Source organism: Oncorhynchus keta, chromosome 6 (assembly GCF_023373465.1).
Source record: "Oncorhynchus keta strain PuntledgeMale-10-30-2019 chromosome 6, Oket_V2, whole genome shotgun sequence".
NCBI lineage: Eukaryota > Metazoa > Chordata > Actinopteri > Salmoniformes > Salmonidae > Oncorhynchus > Oncorhynchus keta.
The window spans coordinates 41,611,658-41,633,104 of NC_068426.1; the positions used below are offsets into that span (position 1 = coordinate 41,611,658).

The 21,447-nt window shown below is 42.6% G+C and overlaps 2 protein-coding genes across 2 annotated transcripts in view; one reads left to right on the plus strand and one right to left on the minus strand.

Annotated features, from left to right (window-relative positions):
- The window catches only part of LOC127930804 (uncharacterized), a 300,690-nt gene that overhangs the window by 266,431 nt on the left and 12,812 nt on the right, over window positions 1-21,447 (plus strand). The window lies entirely within an intron of this gene.
- The window catches only part of LOC118370634 (ubiquitin carboxyl-terminal hydrolase 20-like), a 43,841-nt gene that overhangs the window by 21,757 nt on the left and 637 nt on the right, over window positions 1-21,447 (minus strand). Inside the window, exons 2-16 of the mRNA XM_052521633.1 lie at window positions 19,151-19,247; window positions 18,851-18,904; window positions 18,381-18,443; window positions 18,106-18,258; window positions 17,545-17,653; window positions 16,870-16,939; window positions 16,534-16,647; window positions 16,255-16,333; window positions 15,150-15,609; window positions 14,796-14,948; window positions 14,521-14,633; window positions 14,121-14,293; window positions 4,505-4,599; window positions 4,351-4,384; window positions 4,196-4,241 (exon numbers count right to left, since the gene is read on the minus strand). Of these exons, the coding sequence (XP_052377593.1) occupies window positions 4,196-4,241; window positions 4,351-4,384; window positions 4,505-4,599; window positions 14,121-14,293; window positions 14,521-14,633; window positions 14,796-14,948; window positions 15,150-15,609; window positions 16,255-16,333; window positions 16,534-16,647; window positions 16,870-16,939; window positions 17,545-17,653; window positions 18,106-18,258; window positions 18,381-18,443; window positions 18,851-18,904; window positions 19,151-19,231 (1,797 nt within the window). The 5' untranslated portion in view covers window positions 19,232-19,247. The remainder of the gene's footprint in view (window positions 1-4,195; window positions 4,242-4,350; window positions 4,385-4,504; window positions 4,600-14,120; window positions 14,294-14,520; window positions 14,634-14,795; window positions 14,949-15,149; window positions 15,610-16,254; window positions 16,334-16,533; window positions 16,648-16,869; window positions 16,940-17,544; window positions 17,654-18,105; window positions 18,259-18,380; window positions 18,444-18,850; window positions 18,905-19,150; window positions 19,248-21,447) is intronic.

Here is a 21,447-nt window from a genome sequence, read left to right on the forward strand (position 1 = left end):
AATGGGACTGTTGGGACTGTTCTCCGTTGATCATCCTTGAGATGTTTCTACAACTGTATTGGTGTCCACCGGTGGTAAATTCAGTTGATTGGACATGTTTTTGGAAAGGCACACAGACTGAGCAATTGGGGGAGATGGGATTTGGTCAGGGAGGTGACCAAGAACCCGATAGTTACTCTGATTGGAGCTCCAGAGTTCCTCTGTGGAGATGGGAGAGCCTTTCAGAAGGACCAACATCTCTGCAGCACTCCACCAATCAAGCCTTTATGGTAGAGTGGCCAGATGGAGGCCACTCCTCAGTAAAAGGCACATGACGGCCCACTTGGAGTTTGCAAGGGGAAGATGAACGGAGCAAAGTACAGAGAGATCCTTGATCAAAACCTGTTCCAGAGTGCTCAGGACCTCAGACTGGGGTGAAGGTTCACCTTCCAACAGGACAACGATGTGTAGATTGATGAGGGGGGGAAACTATTTAATCAATTTTAGAATAAGGCTGAAACGTTAAAAAAATGTGCGAAAAGTCATGGGGTCTGAATACTTTCTGAATGCCCTGTATATGCTTAGTTGCAGTCAAAACAGCTGACAAGTCTGTCTATTACATTTGGTTTGGTATGAATTCTGGCTTTTTGATTCTGCCATTATTATGTTTTGTTTTTTATGTTGTTTGTTTTGTTGTTTGTTATGTTAGATTACCGTAAGCAACTTTTCAGACTACCCTGGCAAATTCTTTTTCAAACAACAATGAAAAACGTGCCCAAATTAAGCTGCCTGTAACTCAGCCGATAAAATATGCATAATTAGTACATTTGGATAGGAAACACTCTGAAGTTTCTAAAACTGTTTGAATGATGTCTGTGAGTATAACATAACTCATATGGCAGGCAAAAACCTGACAAAAAAATCCAACCAGGATGTGGGAAATCTGAGGATTGTAGTTTTTCAACTCAGCCCCCATTGAAGATACAGTGGGATATTAGTTATAATTCACTTCCCAAGGCTTCCACTAGATGTCAACAGTATTTACAAAAGGATTCTACTCTAAAGGAGGGGCTCATAAGAACGCTTTGAGTGAGTGGTCTGGCAGAGTGCCACAGCCTCGGTCTGGCAGAGTGCCAGAGTGCCACAGCCTCGGTCTGGCAGAGTGCCACAGCCTCGGTCTGGCAGAGTGCCACAGCCTCGGTCTGGCAGAGTGCCACAGCCTCGGTCTGGCAGAGTGCCACAGCCTCGGTCTGGCAGAGTGCCACAGCCTCGGTCTGGCGCGCTCACGTGAAAGGTAGCTACGTTCCACTTCATTTGTACAGACAAAGGAATCGTCCGGTTGGAACATTAATGAAGTTTTATGTTAAAAACATCCTTAAGATTGATTTCATACTTAGTTTGGCATGTTTCTACGAGCTGTAACGGAACTTTTTGAACTTTTTTGTCCGACGTTTGGCGCGACCTGAACGCGTTTTGGATTTGTTTACCAAACGCCCTAACAATAGAAGCTATTTGGACATAACTGATGGACATTATCAAACAAATCAAACATTTATGGTGGAACTGGGAGTGCATTCTGATGAAGATCATCAAAGGTAAGTGAATATTTAAAATGCTATTTCTGAGTAATGTTGACTACCCAATATGGAGGGGAGGGTATCTTTTTGGCTGCTTTGTCTAAAGGCTGTACTCAGATTATTGCATTGTTTGCTTTCTCCGTAAAGTATTTTTGAAATCTGACACAGCGGTTGCATTAGGGAGAAGTTTATCTAAAATTCCATGTATAATAGTCGTATCTTTATCAATGTTTATTATGAGTATTTCTGTAATTTGATGTGGCTCTCTGCACAATCACCGCATGTTGTAGAACTACTGAACGTAACGCGCCAATGTAAACTCCGATTTTTTTTATATAAATATGAACTTTATCAAACAAAACATACATGTATTGTGTAACATGAAGTCCTATGAGTGTCATCTGATGAAGATCATCAAAGGTTAGTGATGAATTTTATCTGTATTTATGCTTTTTGTGACTCCTCTCTTTGGCTGGAAAAATGGCTGTGTTTTTCTGTGACTAGGTGCTGAACTAACATAATCGTTTGGCGTGCTTTCGTCATAAAGCCTTTTTGAAATCGGACACTGTGGTGGGATTAACAACAAGTTTATCTTTAAAATGATGTATAATATTTGTATGTTTGAGGAATTTTAATTATGAGATTTCTGTTATTTGAATTTGGCGCCCTGCACTTTCACTGGCTGTTGTCATATCGATCCCGTTTCAGCCGTAAGAAGTTAACTACCAATACACTGCTTAAAACTATAATTGTTCAGAATGTGTAGGTTTACTAGTTAAAAAGAAAATAAATAAAATGTAATTGTTCAATAAATGTGAAATTGTTCAATAATTCAATGTGTTGTATTTTTTAAAATCTGATCATATAAAATGTGTTGTGTTTATATTACTTTTACAAATAAAAATGTGATAAACAAAGCAATCGAAACTAACAAATGTCAAAACATATTTTTCAACGAGATGGCCAGTCAATTTGATCAACGTCATTGTGTATTCTACGTAATGACGCAGTTTTATGTTATTACGTAATGACGTCATCACGCAATTACATCACAACGTCATTTAGCAACTTTTAGCAACATTTCCTCTAGCAACTTCCCCTGAAAATTAGTTGGCAACACTGTCTGCCACTCCCAATTTTTCATTAACAGCGATGCTAATGCTGACTGTGGGGTATATACATTTTAAAAAACTAAGCCACATTTTGGTCAAAGTCTCTCAGGATCAATGGATGAATAAATCACTTTTTGTCAATAGAATTAAGTACATTTCACATTTTGGTGTACTGCCCCTTTAAATTAAATGGCAGTCGTTTTTACCACATAAATATAATAATAATATGAAAAATGGATTTACTTTGAGCACCTCTATCCCCTGAATGTTTGGACAGGTCCAAAATGTCACTTTCTGACCACTTCTAACAAATACGTATGGAAAGTGTTGTTCAAATCAAAAGGGGTGCAGTCAGAATGTGATTGAAATCAAGTGGAACCACCCTATACGACCCTATAGATAGAACCACCCTATAGATAGAACCACCCTATACGACCCTATAGATAGAACCACCCTATACGACCCTATAGATAGAACCACCCTATACGACCCTGTAGATAGAACCACCCTATACGACCCTGTAGATAGAACCACCCTATAGATAGAACCACCCTATACGACCCTATAGATAGAACCACCCTATAGATAGAACCACCCTATACGACCCTATAGATAGAACCACCCTATACGACCCTATAGATAGAACCACCCTATACGACCCTGTAGATAGAACCACCCTATACGACCCTATAGATAGAACCACCCTATAGATAGAACCACCCTATACGACCCTATAGATAGAACCACCCTATAGATAGAACCACCCTATACGACCCTATAGATAGAACCACCCTATAGATAGAACCACCTATACGACCCTATAGATAGAACCACCCTATACGACCCTATAGATAGAACCACCCTATACGACCCTATAGTTAGAACCACCCTATAGATAGAACCACCCTATAGATAGAACCACCCTATAGATAGAACCACCCTATAGATAGAACCACCCTATAGATAGAACCACCCTATAGATAGAACCACCTTATACGACCCTATAGATAGAACCACCCTATAGATGGAACCACCCTATACGGCCCTATAGATGGAACCACCCTATACGGCCCTATAGATGGAACCACCCTATAGATAGAACCACCCTATACGACCCTATAGATAGAACCACCCTATACGACCCTATAGATAGAACCACCCTATAGATAGAACCACCCTATACGACCCTATAGATAGAACCACCCTATAGATAGAACCACCCTATACGACCCTATAGATAGAACCACCCTATAGATAGAACCACCCTATACGACCCTGTAGATAGAACCACCCTATAGATAGAACCACCTATACGACCCTATAGATAGAACCACCCTATACGACCCTATAGATAGAACCACCCTATAGATAGAACCACCCTATACGGCCCTATAGATAGAACCACCCTATAGATTTTCTGAAAAAAAATCAAGGAAATGTCACAACTTAGGCATCTTCAATCATTTTGATAAGGTAGTTTTATCTTCTATGCAGGATGTCAAAGTATGATATAATAGAAGCCGTTACCTCAGGTAGCCGAAGTACTTTGCAATATTTTACACCATTTCTCAATCTGGAAGGTAAGTGGAAAAAGTATTCAAATGTATGTAGTGTTGTTTTATCCAACTAGACATATTGATCTTCTAATGCTAAAACGATCAACAAATTCCACAAATACTTACTTTTTACACCTTTCACAGCTGTACATGTTGTCCCCTGCAAAACAATGAATGAAGAAATGACTGACCATTTATTTCATGTTCTGATTATGAATGGATCATACAGCTGAAATCTAGGCACCTTATTCGACAACAACTCTTATCGTGACGAGTTTACCTTTGAGCTCATCAGCGACGAAGAAGGCGGCGAGGCAATCCTCCAGTGTGACCATAGGACCCCAAAACCAGCTGGGGATACAGGACACCACAAACCTGCAGAGGGGAGGGGGGAGGGGGACATGGGAGGGGGTGAATACATAGTAAGCACAATGTGGCTGTTACATATACTTTCATACTTGTAACAAGACGAATACATAGATGACGTTGGAACTGTGAATAACCGGCTGACGAGCTACTTCTTTGAGAGTCAACTACAGGGAGACAGGGGCTCGATTCTCCATAATGCTGCTGTGTGAACTTTATGATGTTTATGAACTGCTGCCATCTATGCGGGTGGCGAGTCTGCATGATCGGAGTCCCCCAACTCTGCTGGGGAAGTCCTGCTCTATCGCTCTCGCGGTTGTGTATGAAGTTATTGTCCTGTTTATTTGTGTATCCTCGTCCACAAGCTGTAAGGAAGTGACAGACTATTACTATTTGTGCTTAGTGGGTCTACTGTGTATGTTGTCCTAGTGGGTCTACTGTGTAAACTGTGTATGTTGTCCTAGTGGGTCTACTGTGTAAACTGTTTATGTTGTATGTCGTCCTAGTGGGTCTACTGTGTAAACTGTTTATGTCGTCCTAGTGGGTCTACTGTGTAAACTGTGTATGTCGTCCTAGTGGGTCTACTGTGTAAACTGTGTATGTCGTCCTAGTGTACTGTGTAAACTGTGTATGTTGTCCTAGTGGGTCTACTGTGTAAACTGTTTATGTTGTATGTCGTCCTCGTGGGTCTACTGTGTAAACTGTGTATGTCGTCCTAGTGGGTCTACTGTGTAAACTGTGTATGTCGTCCTAGTGGGTCTACTGTGTAAACTGTGTATGTCGTCCTAGTGGGTCTACTGTGTAAACTGTGTATGTCGTCCTAGTGGGTCTACTGTGTAAACTGTGTATGTCGTCCTAGTGGGTCTACTGTGTAAACTGTGTATGTTGTCCTAGTGGGTCTACTGTGTAAACTGTTTATGTCGTATGTTGTCCTAGTGGGTCTACTGTGTAAACTGTTTATGTCGTATGTTGTCCTAGTGGGTCTACTGTGTAAACTGTGTATGTCGTCCTAGTGGGTCTACTGTGTAAACTGTGTATGTCGTCCTAGTGGGTCTACTGTGTAAACTGTGTATGTTGTCCTAGTGGGTCTACTGTGTAAACTGTTTATGTCGTATGTTGTCCTAGTGGGTCTACTGTGTAAACTGTGTATGTCGTATGTTGTCCTAGTGGGTCTACTGTGTAAACTGTGTATGTCGTCCTAGTGGGTCTACTGTGTAAACTGTGTATGTCGTCCTAGTGGGTCTACTGTGTAAACTGTGTATGTCGTCCTAGTGGGTCTACTGTGTAAACTGTGTATGTTGTCCTAGTGGGTCTACTGTGTAAACTGTTTATGTCGTATGTTGTCCTAGTGGGTCTACTGTGTAAACTGTTTATGTCGTATGTTGTCCTAGTGGGTCTACTGTGTAAACTGTGTATGTCGTCCTAGTGGGTCTACTGTGTAAACTGTGTATGTCGTCCTAGTGGGTCTACTGTGTAAACTGTTTATGTCGTCCTAGTGGGTCTACTGTGTAAACTGTGTATGTTGTCCTAGTGGGTCTACTGTGTAAACTGTTTATGTTGTATGTCGTCCTCGTGGGTCTACTGTGTAAACTGTGTATGTTGTCCTAGTGGGTCTACTGTGTAAACTGTTTATGTTGTATGTCGTCCTAGTGGGTCTACTGTGTAAACTGTGTATGTTGTCCTAGTGGGTCTACTGTGTAAACTGTTTATGTCGTATGTTGTCCTAGTGGGTCTACTGTGTAAACTGTTTATGTTGTATGTTGTCCTAGTGGGTCTACTGTGTAAACTGTTTATGTCGTATGTTGTCCTAGTGGGTCTACTGTGTAAACTGTGTATGTCGTCCTAGTGGGTCTACTGTGTAAACTGTGTATGTCGTCCTAGTGGGTCTACTGTGTAAACTGTGTATGTCGGTGGGTCTACTGTGTAAACTGTGTATGTCGTCCTAGTGGGTCTACTGTGTAAACTGTGTATGTTGTCCTAGTGGGTCTACTGTGTAAACTGTGTATGTTGTCCTAGTGGGTCTACTGTGTAAACTGTGTATGTTGTCCTAGTGGGTCTACTGTGTAAACTGTGTATGTTGTCCTAACTGTGTAAACTGTTTATGTCGTCCTAGTGGGTCTACTGTGTAAACTGTTTATGTCGTCCTAGTGGGTCTACTGTGTAAACTGTGTATGTTGTCCTAGTGGGTCTACTGTGTAAACTGTTTATGTTGTCCTAGTGGGTCTACTGAGTAAACTGTTTATGTTGTCCTAGTGGGTCTACTGTGTAAACTGTGTATGTTGTCCTAGTGGGTCTACTGTGTAAACTGTGTATGTTGTCCTAGTGGGTCTACTGTGTAAACTGTGTATGTTGTCCTAGTGGGTCTACTGTGTAAACTGTGTATGTTGTCCTAGTGGGTCTACTGTGTAAACTGTGTATGTTGTCCTAGTGGGTCTACTGTGTAAACTGTGTATGTTGTCCTAGTGGGTCTACTGTGTAAACTGTGTATGTTGTCCTTGTGGGTCTACTGTGTAAACTGTGTATGTTGTCCTAGTGGGTCTACTGTGTAAACTGTTTATGTTGTATGTCGTCCTCGTGGGTCTACTGTGTAAACTGTGTATGTTGTCCTAGTGGGTCTACTGTGTAAACTGTTTATGTTGTATGTCGTCCTAGTGGGTCTACTGTGTAAACTGTGTATGTTGTCCTAGTGGGTCTACTGTGTAAACTGTTTATGTCGTATGTTGTCCTAGTGGGTCTACTGTGTAAACTGTTTATGTTGTATGTCGTCCTCGTGGGTCTACTGTGTAAACTGTGTATGTCGTCCTAGTGGGTCTACTGTGTAAACTGTTTATGTTGTATGTCGTCCTCGTGGGTCTACTGTGTAAACTGTGTATGTCGTCCTAGTGGGTCTACTGTGTAAACTGTGTATGTCGTCCTAGTGGGTCTACTGTGTAAACTGTGTATGTTGTCCTAGTGGGTCTACTGTGTAAACTGTTTATGTCGTATGTTGTCCTAGTGGGTCTACTGTGTAAACTGTTTATGTTGTATGTCGTCCTCGTGGGTCTACTGTGTAAACTGTGTATGTCGTCCTAGTGGGTCTACTGTGTAAACTGTGTATGTCGTCCTCGTGGGTCTACTGTGTAAACTGTGTATGTCGTCCTAGTGGGTCTACTGTGTAAACTGTGTATGTCGTCCTAGTGGGTCTACTGTGTAAACTGTGTATGTCGTCCTAGTGGGTCTACTGTGTAAACTGTGTATGTTGTCCTAGTGGGTCTACTGTGTAAACTGTGTATGTTGTCCTAGTGGGTCTACTGTGTAAACTGTTTATGTCGTATGTTGTCCTAGTGGGTCTACTGTGTAAACTGTTTATGTCGTCCTAGTGGGTCTACTGTGTAAACTGTGTATGTTGTCCTAGTGGGTCTACTGTGTAAACTGTTTATGTTGTCCTAGTGGGTCTACTGAGTAAACTGTTTATGTTGTCCTAGTGGGTCTACTGTGTAAACTGTGTATGTTGTCCTAGTGGGTCTACTGTGTAAACTGTGTATGTTGTCCTAGTGGGTCTACTGTGTAAACTGTGTATGTTGTCCTAGTGGGTCTACTGTGTAAACTGTGTATGTTGTCCTAGTGGGTCTACTGTGTAAACTGTGTATGTTGTCCTAGTGGGTCTACTGTGTAAACTGTGTATGTTGTCCTAGTGGGTCTACTGTGTAAACTGTGTATGTTGTCCTTGTGGGTCTACTGTGTAAACTGTGTATGTTGTCCTAGTGGGTCTACTGTGTAAACTGTTTATGTCGTATGTTGTCCTAGTGGGTCTACTGTGTAAACTGTTTATGTCGTCCTAGTGGGTCTACTGTGTAAACTGTTTATGTTGTCCTAGTGGGTCTACTGTGTAAACTGTTTATGTCGTCCTAGTGGGTCTACTGTGTAAACTGTGTATGTCGTCCTAGTGGGTCTACTGTGTAAACTGTTTATGTCGTCCTAGTGGGTCTACTGTGTAAACTGTTTATGTCGTCCTAGTGGGTCTACTGTGTAAACTGTGTATGTTGTCCTAGTGGGTCTACTGTGTAAACTGTGTATGTTGTCCTAGTGGGTCTACTGTGTAAACTGTGTATGTTGTCCTAGTGGGTCTACTGTGTAAACTGTGTATGTTGTCCTAGTGGGTCTACTGAGTAAACTGTGTATGTTGTCCTAGTGGGTCTACTGTGTAAACTGTTTATGTCGTATGTTGTCCTAGTGGGTCTACTGTGTAAACTGTTTATGTCGTCCTAGTGGGTCTACTGTGTAAACTGTGTATGTTGTCCTAGTGGGTCTACTGTGTAAACTGTGTATGTTGTCCTAGTGGGTCTACTGTGTAAACTGTGTATGTTGTCCTAGTGGGTCTACTGTGTAAACTGTGTATGTTGTCCTAGTGGGTCTACTGTGTAAACTGTTTATGTCGTCCTAGTGGGTCTACTGTGTAAACTGTTTATGTTGTCCTAGTGGGTCTACTGTGTAAACTGCGTATGTTGTCCTAGTGGGTCTACTGTGTAAACTGCGTATGTTGTCTTAGTGGGTCTACTGTGTAAACTGTTTATGTCGTATGTTGGTCCTAGTGGGTCTACTGTGTAAACTGTTTATGTCGTATGTTGTCCTCGTGGGTCTACTGTGTAAACTGTTTATGTCGTATGTTGTCCTAGTGGGTCTACTGTGTAAACTGTTTATGTTGTCCTAGTGGGTCTACTGAGTAAACTGTTTATGTTGTCCTAGTGGGTCTACTGTGTAAACTGTGTATGTTGTCCCAGTGGGTCTACTGTGTAAACTGTGTATGTTGTCCTAGTGGGTCTACTGTGTAAACTGTTTATGTTGTCCTAGTGGGTCTACTGTGTAAACTGTTTATGTTGTCCTAGTGGGTCTACTGTGTAAACTGCGTATGTTGTCCTAGTGGGTCTACTGTGTAAACTGTTTATGTCGTATGTTGGTCCTAGTGGGTCTACTGTGTAAACTGTTTATGTCGTATGTTGTCCTAGTGGGTCTACTGTGTAAACTGTTTATGTCGTATGTTGTCCTAGTGGGTCTACTGTGTAAACTGTGTATGTTGTCCTAGTGGGTCTACTGTGTAAACTGTGTATGTTGTCCTAGTGGGTCTACTGTGTAAACTGTTTATGTTGTCCTAGTGGGTCTACTGTGTAAACTGTTTATGTTGGTCCTAGTGGGTCTACTGTGTAAACTGTGTATGTTGTCCTAGTGGGTCTACTGTGTATGTCCTAGTGGGTCTACTGTGTAAACTGTGTATGTTGTCCTAGTGGGTCTACTGTGTAAACTGTGTATGTTGTCCTAGTGGGTCTACTGTGTAAACTGTGTATGTTGTCCTAGTGGGTCTACTGTGTAAACTGTGTATGTTGTCCTAGTGGGTCTACTGTGTAAACTGTGTATGTTGTCCTAGTGGGTCTACTGTGTAAACTGTGTATGTTGTCCTAGTGGGTCTACTGTGTAAACTGTGTATGTTGTCCTAGTGGGTCTACTGTGTAAACTGTGTATGTTGTCCTAGTGGGTCTACTGTGTAAACTGTGTATGTTGTCCTAGTGGGTCTACTGTGTAAACTGTGTATGTTGTCCTAGTGGGTCTACTGTGTAAACTGTTATGTTGTCCTAGTGGGTCTACTGTGTAAACTGTGTATGTTGTCCTAGTGGGTCTACTGTGTAAACTGTGTATGTTGTCCTAGTGGGTCTACTGTGTAAACTGTGTATGTTGTCCTAGTGGGTCTACTGTGTAAACTGTGTATGTTGTCCTAGTGGGTCTACTGTGTAAACTGTGTATGTTGTCCTAGTGGGTCTACTGTGTAAACTGTGTATGTTGTCCTAGTGGGTCTACTGTGTAAACTGTGTATGTTGTCCTAGTGGGTCTACTGTGTAAACTGTGTATGTTGTCCTAGTGGGTCTACTGTGTAAACTGTGTATGTTGTCCTAGTGGGTCTACTGTGTATGTTGTCCTAGTGGGTCTACTGTGTAAACTGTGTATGTTGTCCTAGTGGGTCTACTGTGTAAACTGTGTATGTTGTCCTAGTGGGTCTACTGTGTAAACTGTGTATGTTGTCCTAGTGGGTCTACTGTGTAAACTGTGTATGTTGTCCTAGTGGGTCTACTGTGTAAACTGTGTATGTTGTCCTAGTGGGTCTACTGTGTAAACTGTGTATGTTGTCCTAGTGGGTCTACTGTGTAAACTGTGTATGTTGTCCTAGTGGGTCTACTGTGTAAACTGTGTATGTTGTCCTAGTGGGTCTACTGTGTAAACTGTGTATGTTGTCCTAGTGGGTCTACTGTGTAAACTGTGTATGTTGTCCTAGTGGGTCTACTGTGTAAACTGTGTATGTTGTCCTAGTGGGTCTACTGTGTAAACTGTGTATGTTGTCCTAGTGGGTCTACTGTGTAAACTGTGTATGTTGTCCTAGTGGGTCTACTGTGTAAACTGTGTATGTTGTCCTAGTGGGTCTACTGTGTAAACTGTGTATGTTGTCCTAGTGGGTCTACTGTGTAAACTGTGTATGTTGTCCTAGTGGGTCTACTGTGTAAACTGTGTATGTTGTCCTAGTGGGTCTACTGTGTAAACTGTGTATGTTGTCCTAGTGGGTCTACTGTGTAAACTGTGTATGTTGTCCTAGTGGGTCTACTGTGTAAACTGTGTATGTTGTCCTAGTGGGTCTACTGTGTAAACTGTGTATGTTGTCCTAGTGGGTCTACTGTGTAAACTGTGTATGTTGTCCTAGTGGGTCTACTGTGTAAACTGTGTATGTTGTCCTAGTGGGTCTACTGTGTAAACTGTGTATGTTGTCCTAGTGGGTCTACTGTGTAAACTGTGTATGTCGTCCTAGTGGGTCTACTGTGTAAACTGTGTATGTTGTCCTAGTGGGTCTACTGTGTAAACTGTGTATGTTGTCCTAGTGGGTCTACTGTGTAAACTGTTTATGTCGTCCTAGTGGGTCTACTGTGTAAACTGTTTATGTTGTCCTAGTGGGTCTACTGTGTAAACTGCGTATGTTGTCCTAGTGGGTCTACTGTGTAAACTGCGTATGTTGTCTTAGTGGGTCTACTGTGTAAACTGTTTATGTCGTATGTTGGTCCTAGTGGGTCTACTGTGTAAACTGTTTATGTCGTATGTTGTCCTCGTGGGTCTACTGTGTAAACTGTTTATGTCGTATGTTGTCCTAGTGGGTCTACTGTGTAAACTGTTTATGTTGTCCTAGTGGGTCTACTGAGTAAACTGTTTATGTTGTCCTAGTGGGTCTACTGTGTAAACTGTGTATGTTGTCCTAGTGGGTCTACTGTGTAAACTGTGTATGTTGTCCTAGTGGGTCTACTGTGTAAACTGTGTATGTTGTCCTAGTGGGTCTACTGTGTAAACTGTGTATGTTGTCCTAGTGGGTCTACTGTGTAAACTGTGTATGTTGTCCTAGTGGGTCTACTGTGTAAACTGTGTATGTTGTCCTAGTGGGTCTACTGTGTAAACTGTTTATGTTGTCCTAGTGGGTCTACTGTGTAAACTGTGTATGTTGTCCCAGTGGGTCTACTGTGTAAACTGTGTATGTTGTCCTAGTGGGTCTACTGTGTAAACTGTTTATGTTGTCCTAGTGGGTCTACTGTGTAAACTGTTTATGTTGTCCTAGTGGGTCTACTGTGTAAACTGCGTATGTTGTCCTAGTGGGTCTACTGTGTAAACTGTTTATGTCGTTTGTTGGTCCTAGTGGGTCTACTGTGTAAACTGTTTATGTCGTATGTTGTCCTCGTGGGTCTACTGTGTAAACTGTTTATGTCGTATGTTGTCCTAGTGGGTCTACTGTGTAAACTGTTTATGTCGTATGTTGGTCCTAGTGGGTCTACTGTGTAAACTGTGTATGTTGTCCTAGTGGGTCTACTGTGTATGTTGTCCTAGTGGGTCTACTGTGTAAACTGTGTATGTTGTCCTAGTGGGTCTACTGTGTAAACTGTTTATGTCGTCCTAGTGGGTCTACTGTGTAAACTGTGTATGTCGTCCTAGTGGGTCTACTGTGTAAACTGTGTATGTTGTCCTAGTGGGTCTACTGTGTAAACTGTGTATGTCGTCCTAGTGGGTCTACTGTGTAAACTGTGTATGTCGTCCTAGTGGGTCTACTGTGTAAACTGTGTATGTCGTCCTAGTGGGTCTACTGTGTAAACTGTGTATGTCGTCCTAGTGGGTCTACTGTGTAAACTGTGTATGTCGTCCTAGTGGGTCTACTGTGTAAACTGTGTATGTCGTCCTAGTGGGTCTACTGTGTAAACTGTGTATGTCGTCCTAGTGGGTCTACTGTGTAAACTGTGTATGTTGTCCTAGTGGGTCTACTGTGTAAACTGTGTATGTTGTCCTAGTGGGTCTACTGTGTAAACTGTGTATGTTGTCCTAGTGGGTCTACTGTGTAAACTGTGTATGTTGTCCTAGTGGGTCTACTGTGTAAACTGTGTATGTTGTCCTAGTGGGTCTACTGTGTAAACTGTGTATGTTGTCCTAGTGGGTCTACTGTGTAAACTGTGTATGTTGTCCTAGTGGGTCTACTGTGTAAACTGTGTATGTTGTCCTAGTGGGTCTACTGTGTAAACTGTGTATGTTGTCCTAGTGGGTCTACTGTGTAAACTGTGTATGTTGTCCTAGTGGGTCTACTGTGTAAACTGTGTATGTTGTCCTAGTGGGTCTACTGTGTAAACTGTGTATGTTGTCCTAGTGGATCTACTGTGTAAACTGTGTATGTTGTCCTAGTGGGTCTACTGTGTAAACTGTGTATGTTGTCCTAGTGGGTCTACTGTGTAAACTGTGTATGTTGTCCTAGTGGGTCTACTGTGTAAACTGTGTATGTCGTCCTAGTGGGTCTACTGTGTAAACTGTGTATGTCGTCCTAGTGGGTCTACTGTGTAAACTGTGTATGTCGTCCTAGTGGGTCTACTGTGTAAACTGTTTATGTCGTCCTAGTGGGTCTACTGTGTAAACTGTGTATGTTGGTCCTAGTGGGTCTACTGTGTAAACTGTTTATGTTGGTCCTAGTGGGTCTACTGTGTAAACTGTGTATGTTGTCCTAGTGGGTCTACTGTGTAAACTGTGTATGATGTCCTAGTGGGTCTACTGTGTAAACTGTTTATGTCGTCCTAGTGGGTCTACTGTGTAAACTGTGTATGTCGTCCTAGTGGGTCTACTGTGTAAACTGTGTATGTTGTCCTAGTGGGTCTACTGTGTAAACTGTGTATGTTGTCCTAGTGGGTCTACTGTGTAAACTGTGTATGTTGTCCTAGTGGGTCTACTGTGTAAACTGTGTATGTTGTCCTAGTGGGTCTACTGTGTAAACTGTTTATGTTGTCCTAGTGGGTCTACTGTGTAAACTGTTTATGTTGAAAATAAATTAATCTAATCCCGATGTGGCAGATAAAAAGTCATTGAATAGAGCCGACACGATTCCCTTGTTCTACATGACAGACCATCATATCTGTTCTACACCACACACTCCCAGTCTATCCCCTTCCCCAGTACCCCCAACCCTCCAGCCCCATCCCCCTACCCCACAGCTCCCTCACCTGCGTATGGAGTCCATGATGTAGGTGATCCAGCCCTGGGAGCCGTAGACGTCCAGAGATACCCCGGTCTTGGCTGGGAGGTTCTGGTGGATGGAGGAGTGTAGCTTGGCCAGGTCCTCCTTACCTGGGATGGGCAGGGACAGGTCCTGGAAGGTCTCCACTGTGGTCGACACCTATAGGGGGAGAGGAGAGATGAGGAGGGAGAAGAGAGGGGAGAGCGAGCGAGAGATGGTTTTAACAATCTGAATTGATATTCCAAAGATGTAGAATCCATCATATTTATGGATAAAGTAGGATCAAGTTTAGGCATAAGAACATGTGGTAAAATGTCACTGTTGTAATGCATGTAACAGTTTTGTGAGGTTTCAATAGAAGAAGTGGAGCGACACACACAGCTCACCCTGTCACACGTCAGACACTGGACCAGGCTGAGGATTGAGCCGTCGAAGATGTCTGAGATGACGCTGCGGTAGTGAGACTGCTTCTGCTTCTTGGCACCCAGGAACAGCTGGGCTGTGGAGGATTATGGGAAACGTAGTTTGTGTATGAGGGGGTAGAGTGTGTGTGTGTGTGAGTGAGCGAGCGTACGTGACAGTGTGTATCTGTGTGTGTCGGTAGACTGCGTGACAGAATGTGTGTCTGTACGTGTATGTGAATTGTCCAGAACCCCCATACCTTTCTTAAAAGAGTATTCGGGCCCTGCAGAGCGGAAGGGGCTGGAGCGAGTGGGGCTAGGGGAGAGTTTAGGGTGCAGTTCCTGGACAGTACGGACGGGGCTGCAGGGGCGAGAATGGGGGCGCTTCTGCATCGATGCCTCATTGTCTGGCTCTGGGTAGAGGTGGGTAGGAGAGGAAGAGGGGACTTGTAGAGATTAATCACACATCACTACAACAGGTCTCTCCGCATACAGAAACAGACACACAGAGATACACACACTTACATATATTTTTTGATGTTCTACTTTCACCATCACCAGGCCCGTACCTGGAGTGCTGTTGCTCTGCGTCTGCCCCTGTGTCTGACTCGGACCCTGTGGCCTAGGGCTAGGGGGGGTCCCCTCCTCCTCCTCCGCTCCCCTCTCCAGACCACCCTCTTCGGCCACTGTCGTATCCACATCAGCGTCCTCGTCCATCTCCTGGGAGCCCCTGTGGAGGGGCGAGCCCAAAACCCTTTTCTCCTTCAGCCTCTCTTTCTCTGAGATGGGCCCCCCTGTGCCAACCCCTCTGCCCGTGCCTGTCCCCCCTCTTCCAACTCTCGGCCCCACCCCACACTCGTCCTGAATGAGCAGCTCGGGCTCCCCCAGTCCCCCTCCCTCCCCCCGGTCGCTGCTGGCACCTGAGTCGCAGGAGAGGAACTCGTCCTCAGAGGGGGAGCGGTCGCCCTCATCCCTCCTCTCATCCCCCTCCCCTCCCCCGCCACACTCTACCTGTGGCTCTTTGAGCTCCTCGTGGAGCTGGTCCATCAGACAGCGCAGGAACTCCTGGGTGTCCTACAGTAGAAAACACAGAGGGAGAGTGTGCTGAGCAGTCCTATACACTGAGACGTGTGTGTGTGTGTGTGTGTGTATAGTGAGGACAGTATTGTATGAATATTCCCTGCAGCTCCTAGGGACAGACAGAGACAGCCATTGAGACACACAGGCGTAACCACACACAGGCTTAACTCAACACCATTTTAGATTGAGATAAATTGATTTTCCATAAACAAAACCAAACAAGTGAAATACACACAATCCCATTCCAACATCCCAATCAATCCAACATTGAGGAACGGATTTGATCTGGTTAACTGTGGGTTAGTTAAATAATATCTGGATCCCAAATGGCACCCTATTCCCTATATACTGCACTGCTATGGCCCTGGTCAAAAGTAGTGCACTACATAGAGACTAGGGCATCATTTGGGGGGGACCATTTCATCATCTTGGCACCACACTACAAGATGCCAATCAGCTACACAACAATCAATCAACCAATCCAATTTCATTGTCCCCAAAGGGAAATTCAATTTGAGGTAACAGGGGTGATTCGGGGGGGGATGAGAGGGGACATAGTGAGAGGTGGGTTAGGTCAGGGGTCAGAGAGAGGGGTTGGGGCATTGTTTTGTTCCCTACCTGCTGGGAGCTTGCCCCTACCTGCTGGGCGTAGCCACGGAACATGGGGTTGACCAGCTTGATGCCCTGGGACAGACTGGTGGGGACTACGTAACTGGGCCTGGAGCAGAGACAATAGAGAGAGAGGGGAAAGAGAAAGTCTGTTTTTTCTTCTATTACATAAGTCAGACAGTATCTTGCTGCATTCTTGGATATCATCTTATGAATCTCTATTGCAAAAATGTGCACACTGAGAGGTACTCAGAAATATAAGTACTGTAACAGAGATAAGAAATATAGTGTCATGTGTGTGTATAGTACCGTTTCTTGTGCCAGAGCTCAGAGATGAGTTTCTGGTAGCTTTTGCACAGTGCGGGCTTTTTGTCAGTCCGCACCAGTCCACTGCAGTCCAGGAAGAACTGAGTGAGAGGAGGACTGGAGAGGAGAGAGATTAGAGGAGAAGAAAGACAGAAAGAACTGATCAGTCTATGTTCAAATCTATGAAAACGAATACAAACCCTTCTGCTGAGATGAAGGTGCACATACACATGCTCGCTCACACACTCAAACATTTTAGTGACAGGTCTCAGAAACATGTCAATCTATCTGCCATAAATCCCCAGACTAATGAGGAAATAAGACAGGAAGTGAGCTCACCAGTTGGACAGGGCTTGAAGCGCTGCGTTCATGTAGCAGGAGTTACCAATATTCTTCATCCCGGTCAAACCTTTCAGAGGATGAGATGTAGGTTAAAAAAAGCTCTAATAGTATCATACAAGTATATTTATAACATTAGGACTATATGGTAAGGCCACTCCGCGGCGTTTATACCTAACATTTGGAGAACACGCACGACACAGACCCTGTCAGTTAATGATGAACTTCAGTCTATTACCGTTACTTAAATGGGTCTGGTACCTGGTCTGGTACCTGGTCTGGTACCTGGTCTGGTACCTGGTCTGGTACCTTATTCTTCTCCTAACCCTGATCATCTGGCTCTCAGATCATTTGGGAGGTCTCTGCCCAAATCGGCTAATCGGCTAAATCGGCTAAATTCACTAAGGAATAGACCTGCAAAGCCTGTCAAAGGATGAAAGAACCAATTCTACAGAGTTCTAGACCTTGACAGCTGGCTTTTGCCTGATCGATGTTACATTTGTAACATAATATGTTAATTTAAGCTGCAGATCATATTTGATAGCTGTGATTGTGTCATCCATAAAGATAAAAATACAATGATGTAACGCTAAGAGTATCAGTTTAACTGTGGATATGCTGGACTATAGTTTTTACTGTTATTGAATAGATCCCATGACTTTGAGAGAAGGTTACCTCTGGGTTTGAGCACATCCTCCTCTGACTCTGACCAATCTTCTTCGGCTACCGCGATAGGGACTGCTTTCAACGGGTGGTGGTGACTCACTGGTTGATGAACTGCATCCTGGGAAAGTAAGTAATTGTTAAAAACAACAAATAATGACATCAGTGTCTGCCTGTGGAAAGCCAATTACACAATATATTAAAAGAACATAGGCTGTATTTCAGCTCACAAATGTAAATTGTAAACAGAATAGTTTAGTAAAACGTTATATTAAATAAATGCTTTATATATAGTGCATAATACAGTAATCATGAATAGTTTTTTCATGTTTACTAATGAGATATGGTAGCGTTACCCATATTTGATATCGGGCCCATCCCATATAGCGCCCTATTCCCTATATTGATATAGGGCCCATCCCATATAGCGCCCTATTCCCTATATTGATATAGGGCCCATCCCATATAGCGCCCTGTTCCCTATATTGTGCACTACTTTTGACCAGAGCCCAAATGGCACGTAAACATAGTATAGTTGACTATAATTCAGCTGACCTTTGTGCGATGGCGTACCTGGTGTTCCTTAGCTTTACAGTGGTGGGGAGTGTGTGTGGCAGACATAGCAGGTACAACTGCAGGCCTCTGCTCCAGAAACACCTCCCTCTCACACACATAGCACCAGATCCTGAAAGTGGTCAGGTTCACCGTCAGGTTGTGTTTATTTGCCTTGGGGGATGAGCACACACACACACACACACACACTAAGCTTAGAAAAACGTTGTTGCATGCTTTCTAGAAATGGCATCTCTCACTACCCAAGGAAGAAAAAAGCTCTGTGAAAAACTCACCTGTGCATGTAGGGTGCTGTGGTCTGAAAAGGTTTCTCCACAGCCAACATATTGACACTCGCTCTGACCAAGAGAAATAAAGTAAATACATGAGAAATAAACATTTATGGGGTGAAAACTAAAATATGTATAAATCCATCTGAAAGAGTGTTATAAAAGTGTCATAATAACACATCCTGAGAATTATGTCATGGCCTTTTTAATTTTTTAATTTCACCTTTATTTAACCAGGCAAGTCAGTTAAGAACACATTCTTATTTTCAATGACGGCCTGGGAACAGTGGGTTAACTGCCTGTTCAGGGGCAGAACGACAGAACGACAGATTTGTACCGTGTCAGCTCGGGGGTTTGAACTCGCAACCTTCCGGTTACTAGTCCAACGCTCTAACCACTAGGCTACGCTGCCGCCCCTTTGAATCTATTTAAAAATATTTGGAGGAAAAACAGACCTACAGAAAACCCCTGTTTACCTGCAGACAGGCCCAGAGGTTGGGACCTCCCACTCCACACGACTGGCAGGATCCCTTCAGAACAGCACAGAAAACAAACCGTATTAGACAACAATCTAGGCTAAAAAACTATCATAGAACACCATCTCCTATGTGATTGTCAGACCACCAGAAATGTCTTCAAAAAATGTTGACCTTTTGCGAAGGCAAATCTAGTAGATGTGACTCAAAACTAAAAGACACGCATGACTTGTCACAAATTGCATTCCATACATATTGCAGAAGCTTGACACAGTCTCTCTTGAAACCATTCATGCTCACCTTGGATTTCTGCAGAAGCTCCTCCTTGGTTACCTCCCCTATGGAATTCAGGTGGGGACAAATGTCCCCCTGGTCACTCATGTCTATTAAACTTCTTCTAAAGATCAAAAAATAAACAAAAAGATATTAATCTATGACATTTTGTATGGGCAGGTAAAACATGAAATGGAAGCAAGCTGACAGAGTAAAAGGGCTTACAAGCAGTTACACTTCAATCAAGGTGTGTGTCTACTAACTCTACGAGTCAGCTATTACAAAATGTATGGAGGATTCATGATTGGAGGGAATTCAGCTAACAATGAAGCTCTTTGATTTAGCTAGCCGGCTACTCTACTCACTCAAACAAAGCTTTGAACTTGAAATCATATGGAACAATGCAACAATTCACTGTTGGGTGGTTCCATATGATTCCAATCACTTTCTGACTGCACCCCTTTTCATTTGAAAGAAACCTTCCATACATGTTTGCCCATGGTAGAAGTGGTCAGAAAGTTACTTTTTGGACCTGAATGCTAAAACATTCAAGAGATTGAGGTGCTAAAAGTTATCACTGGAAAATATATAATTTGAAAGCTTACAAACAGGGTTGTCCAACTATTTTCTGATTGACATTGTAATTTAAAAAAAAAAATGTTAACGTTAATTATCTAAAAACGTGTGAACTCCGATTTTTTTCATTTTCATATTTATTGTAGCTTAGACCCTATTTACAGCTTCTGAGGTGTTTGTGATGGGCCCGCCATCGGCTGAGACACAGCATACTCTTGCGTACTGGGAGGATATGGCTGATAAATGTACTAAATGTCATCTTTGAAATAGTACCACAAAGATAGGAGGTCCATACATCAAGAGTACGTTCACTTGCAATGGAATTATCCATTGTTGTAAATTCAACTGATCATCTTCCATAGGTAACCTATTGAAATATCGATCATTTAATAGACATTACCACTCAAGTTTACATTCAATGGTGGGTGGATGGGCGGCTATCTTTCAGGTACTACATGTTACTGGTGCACCAGCTCAATTGCAGTGGTCTGAAGGGATAGGTTCGATCTATGAATAACATTTCAATGATTGAAATAACACCCACCCTGTATTCAAGAGTATGCTGTGTCTGATGACGAGCACATCACAAACACCTGAGCTGATGTAAAATAGGGCTAAAATACAACATTTGTGAGTAAAAAAAAAGAAAGATAATTGATGTCAAAGGTTAAATAACAAAAAATATATATATATTTCAATAAAACATAGAATAGTTTGTACACTTTCAAATGATATCAAACTCAACAATTTGATATTAAACTAAAACTCAACCAGAAAGATATGAAATCCATGTTTTGTTTCCGAGCGAGGAGGTTCTCGCCATCTTAGCTGCCGCACATTTCTCATTCTCTTTGCAGGAACTAGTCGTTTAACACAAAACATGGAATGAATATCTTTATGAATTTGTTTTTTGTCGAACCACCTGCAACTGGAAACTGACATTTCTAAGCTACTTTTTTTTTCTCACCGAATCGAGTATAGCCAATTACATGTTAGATTAAAAAATCTATGTCGGCGGTTCGTATGGGGCTTTCCTGTCATGGACACCAAAAGTCTTTGTTTATCCAATGCTGTATATAAACCCTGGGATTGTAGATGCTATGTATTGGCCATTGAGAGGCTTTGAAGCCACCGGTCGGCCATTATGCCCATTCCCAGCATGAGCCGTCCTCAATAGAAATTATTGGAAGTAATGGAACAGTATTTCAATTAAATGTTAAGGACAAAATGACATGTACATCAGTAAGAAATAAGAAATTACACTTGAAAGGATGTTTTTAGATATTTTTAAGTTTTTAGCTCACATAATATAATTTAAAAGTATGTATTAAGGTGTCTGTAATATAATACATTTGGAAAAAACAGATGTAGACATTAATAAATGCATTGCTATAGCTTCCAAAGTATTGTTTTAAGACGGAGAGGGAGTGCCAAGTTGGAGGCACGGTGGATTCAACACTTATCCCCCAAAACTCATCTAGTGTCTCCGAACACCTGTGTGTAAACAGAAGACGGAATGGAACAAGTGATGTCGCTGAAAAATACTATTGGCTGCAACTGTGTTAAAACAGTATACAATAAGTGTATATTTTGCATTTGTGAAATTATTTTGATGTAAGATGAAAATAGTGTCCTTTATGTTTCTAGAACCGTGCGGTATTTGGCACTTGAGAATCGATTCACTGTAGACGGAGTATTTGACTGCCAGCCAATTCGCTTTATGAAAGGTCCTTGGACTATAAGGAATA